At 62.5% G+C, this 4,245-nt stretch overlaps 1 protein-coding gene across 1 annotated transcript in view; it reads left to right on the top strand.

Moving 5' to 3' along the window:
* The first annotated feature begins 3,371 nt into the window (after nt 1-3,371).
* Nucleotides 3,372-4,245, top strand: part of HCN2 (hyperpolarization activated cyclic nucleotide gated potassium and sodium channel 2) — a 22,750-nt gene continuing 21,876 nt past the window's right edge. The window contains exon 1 of the mRNA XM_034998197.1: nt 3,372-3,419. Coding sequence (XP_034854088.1) covers nt 3,372-3,419 — 48 coding nt within the window. The remainder of the gene's footprint in view (nt 3,420-4,245) is intronic.

Below are 4,245 nucleotides of genomic sequence, written 5' to 3'. Positions count from 1 at the left end.
TGGATGTGAAATCTGATGTTGGCAAAAACTCCAGCATAACAATACCCCAAATGCTGAAGATGGACTCAGCCCACAAGCCACCAGTTTGACTCCCAGGCTCTGAAATGGGAGGCCCGACCCCTCTGGGTGGTGGCCGACCCGTGTGCCCCAACCCCACTGGCCAGATGCCTCACCACGTCCCCCAGGGCGGCAGTACACAGCTGCAGGTGGTTTCTCTGGGCTTCTGTGGGCAGAATGGGGTCCTTTATGGAGGCCCCGCACACCACAGCCTAGGGAGTTTGCCCCCCACCCCAGGTCGCAGGGAGGAATGCGAGGCCCCAGGGCTAGGGGAAGCAGCGGGCCTCGTCCTTCCCTCCGGCTGTCACCAGAGGGAGCCACGTGCATGCCACTGAACAGGGTTTGGGGGCCCAGGGAGCCCCTCCTCTACAGAGGTTCTTGGGGTCGCACCTGCCTGGCCCCGTGGACACCCCAGCTGGACATGCCCCAGGGCCAACCTCCCTAGGCCCTGGGGCTCCCTGGGGCACCAGCAGCATTGGCTGGGCACCCCTGGCCTAGCTGGGGCTGGGGGATCTGTCGTGAACAGGCAGCGGTCCGGTGGGCGAGGAGGTGGTGAGGAGCTGGCCCCTCAGTGGGGATGCTGCTGGGGCACCAGGGCTCAGGTGCAACCCCCCTCCTCCCCTGAAGTCAGAAGGGGTGGGCATATGGGTCTGTGTCCCCTGGGAGGCCATGGCTGGGTTCATCCTGCTTCCTGCTGCATCCCGGGTGCCCAGAGCAGAGGGGTCCAGACGGGAAGTGTGGGAGCTTCTGGCAAGCAGAGCCTTGGGCACCAGAGGAATGCCATGGAGCACGCTCTGTGATGTGGCGAGTGAGGCTTGGCCTCCTTAGCAGACCCCTCATTGGTTCCTCCTTCCCTAAGAGACCCTCCCCCCACAGAGAGACGCCCCTCACATGGACACAGCTAGCAGAAATGGGGTCACTCTCAAGCAGCTTTGTACGCCTTCTTTCAGCACTGAAGTATCCATCCATCTGTCCATCTCTAGAGCACAGCAGTGTGCAGCCCTCCGCCGCAGGGGGTGATCTTGTCAACAGCCTGCTGCAGCCTGCCTCAGTTTCCCCAGAGCGGGATGGAGAAGCCACAGGATTCAGTGAGATCATCTTTGGCCAGTGCTTGGGGGCTCTGGAACCGGTGTCTCGGGATCCCAACCTGCGGGGGGTCAGAGGGGCAAGGCTGGGGTGTCCCTCCGAGGAAACAAGGGCACAGTCCTGATGCTGCTTAGAAGGGCCTGCCGGCATCTCTGGGCCCACAGACGGGGCTACCTCCCTTTCCCTGGGACCCCCCTCCCAGACCGGGGGCCCCTGAGCACCTCCCCATTACAGTGAGGGCCTCGCCCAGCAGCAGAAGACAGAGTGGAAACAAAATGGGACAGACATGTTGGGGGGTCACCAGAGTTTGGTCCTCCCACGCCACCCTTGCACCTACTGGGGAGAATGATCTCTGTGAGGAAAGGAAAGTCCTGGTGAATCCTAGGTCAGCAGAGCTGGGGACCCCAACCTGGTCGTGCAGCCAGCGGGAAACCAAGGTGGTAGGCTGCTCTGCCTGTGGGCACTCGCCACTCCGGGCGGGTCGCGAGGGCTGGCCCTGCACCATGATGGCTCCAGACCCAGGCCAGGGGTCCTGCCACCATGGCTGATCAGACATTCTGTGTTTCTGGAGTCTGGCAGTGGGCTCTGTAGCCCTTGAGGCTTGAACGCTGGGACCCATCACAAGGCCCTGGCCTTGTTTTGTCTTCCGGGTCTATTTTTCACTCAGAGGGTCCCCAGACTCTCTGGGCTTGGGGCTTTCGACCTGGACTTGTCCCGACTAGAGAGGAAGCGGGCTCGTGAGTGCTGAGGGCGGCTGGGAGGTCAGGAGGTGCCCTCCCAGAGCCTATTCTGGGGCCCAGGAATGGTGAGGAAGAATGGGGGGCAAACTGGATGGTGGGGAGGGATTGGGGTTTCTTTCCAAAGGCAGTGGGGAGTTGAGAGCAGTTTTAGGCAACATACCATTGAGACCTGACTCAGGGTTTGATACCTGTCAGCACAATGATTGCCACCTCTGAGTGTCCTCACCTTCACCCACCCCCCTGGGACCTTGAGATCCTTTCTTCTCCCACAAGCCAGGCACCATGCTGCCTCAGGGCCTTTGCACGGGCCATACCGCCTGCCAGACACTCTTCCCACAAATGCACTCATGACACCAGCTCTCCCTTCCTTCAGGTCTTCCCTCAGACATCACCCCCAGCACCTTTCTCATCCCTTTCCTGACTCTGAGTTGTGTAACACTGACCACCTTCTGATGGACAATAGAATATCTATTAAACATAATCTTTACCATGTTGATTGTCCCTTCCACTCGACTGTCAGCAGGGTACAGGTGGCCTGAATCCCAGCCCCCCAATCAGGTGCTTAGTAAACATTTGTTGAATTGAATGCAAAGAGTACTCTGCCCCGGGCAAGTGGTGAGAGGGAGTGGGAGAGATGGGGAGGCTGGTGGCCATCTGGCCCAGGGTGGAGCCTGTGGGATGGAGAGGATTCATTAGGACCTGGGGACAGGGTCCCCAAGGCCCAGAGAGGGGCTGGGACCCCCTAGGTGACTCACAGTCCAGGCCTGCCTCTCTCACTTCCAAGCGTTGTGGGTCCTCAGGCTGGACCATGGGTCTGCCGCCTCCCTGCTCTCAGCGGCGAGCCGTGGGGCTCTGGCGGCCTGCCCGGACTGACATGCTCCCAGGGTGAGCATAAAAGATCCCCCTTCAGCTGGAACACACATCTGCCTGGGGCGGGCTGCAGCCTGGCACTGCCGATCTGCTGCCCGTCCAGCTTCTCCCTCACCACCTCAGGACAGAGAGCAGCCCTGCCCGCCCTCCCATGTGGCGGCAGGTCTGGCCTGGCGCAAGGCATGGCAGAAGTGGCCTCCTGGGAGGCCAGACCTGCTTGGCAGAAGCACGGGAGTCCCCAGGGCTTGAGGCAGCCTGGTGGGGGCTCAAGATGGCCTGGCTCAGTCCATCCCTCAATCACCCATGAGTGCCTGCTGTGAGCAGAGAGACAACATCTCTGCTTTCAGGGGCCAGACATACTGGCAGGTGCACGCACCCACAGAAAAGTGCTATGAGAGCGGGAGGCTCCCAGGAGGCCAGGACACCCGTCTCTCCTCTCTGTCTCATTACCTGCCTCTCAGGACACCCCCCCCACCCTCTGGTTGAGCTGGGATGGGGTCCTGGGCCTATGCCCCCATGTCACCTAACACCAAATAACCCCCCAACCTGACTCCAGCCCCAGACACAGAGCCTCAGCTGTCTTCCCAGAGCTGGGGCCTGAGCCTTAGAGGCAGAGAAATGGGGGCAATCCGGTGGGACTCCCATGTGGGCATCTGGTGGGAAAGGGTGAGGGAGGCTGGGTCCCCCCCATGACCCTGGGAATTTCTCCATTTGAAAGCCCACCAGCCTCACAGGAGACCACAGCCCCCCACTGAACTTCAGGGCATTGTTTGGGGGGGGCACCAGTACCATCGGTGGCTCTTGCTGTTGGCCCATCTTCCTCACATGCAGGAGGTGGGAAAGAGCGAGTGACTGTGGGACTTGGAGACTGGCCGCCTGGACCCCATTTTGCCCCTCCGCACACAACACATTCCCACCGGTCTTTGTCCCGGGCCTTCAAATTACAAAGCAAGGGCTCTTTTGGCCTTTAAAAACATCCTTTTATTACGGAAATTCTCCAGCCTGTAGAAAGGAAAGAGGCTGGCACCGGGCGGTCGCACTTCCCTGCGCCTGTCTGCGCCGCCTGGACCGGTGAACCATAGGCGCGAGGAAGGCCCCTGGCTCAGGCGGAGCACAGAGTCTCTGGCCGGTGGCTGGGCTCAGTGACCTTGGGCGTGTCCTTCCGCCTCGGCGGGCCTCAGTTTCCCTTTCTGGGACGAGGTCTGAGCGGATCTCCAAGGCCTCAGGCCGCATGACCTTGGGCCGTCCCCGACTCCCAGGCCTCAGTTTCCCCGGAGCGGGGTCTGGGCGCGGCGCGCCGGGAGGGGGCTCCGGCAGAGGCGGGGCCCTCGCCCCGCCCCCGGCCCCGCCCCCCGTGGCTCCGCCCCGGCCCCGGCCCCGCCTCCACCCCCTCCCTCGGGCTCGGGCCGGCGGCGGCGGCGGCGGCTCCGCTCCGCACTGCCCGGCGCCGCCTCGCCATGGACGCGCGCGGGGGCGGCGGGCGGCCCGGGGA

Source organism: Mirounga leonina, unplaced genomic scaffold (assembly GCF_011800145.1).
Source record: "Mirounga leonina isolate KUSES-001 unplaced genomic scaffold, KU_Mleo_1.0 Mir_94, whole genome shotgun sequence".
NCBI classification, from domain to species: domain Eukaryota; kingdom Metazoa; phylum Chordata; class Mammalia; order Carnivora; family Phocidae; genus Mirounga; species Mirounga leonina.
The sequence above is the reverse complement of the archived record's forward strand: the minus strand, read 5'-3'. Positions and strand labels throughout refer to the sequence as shown.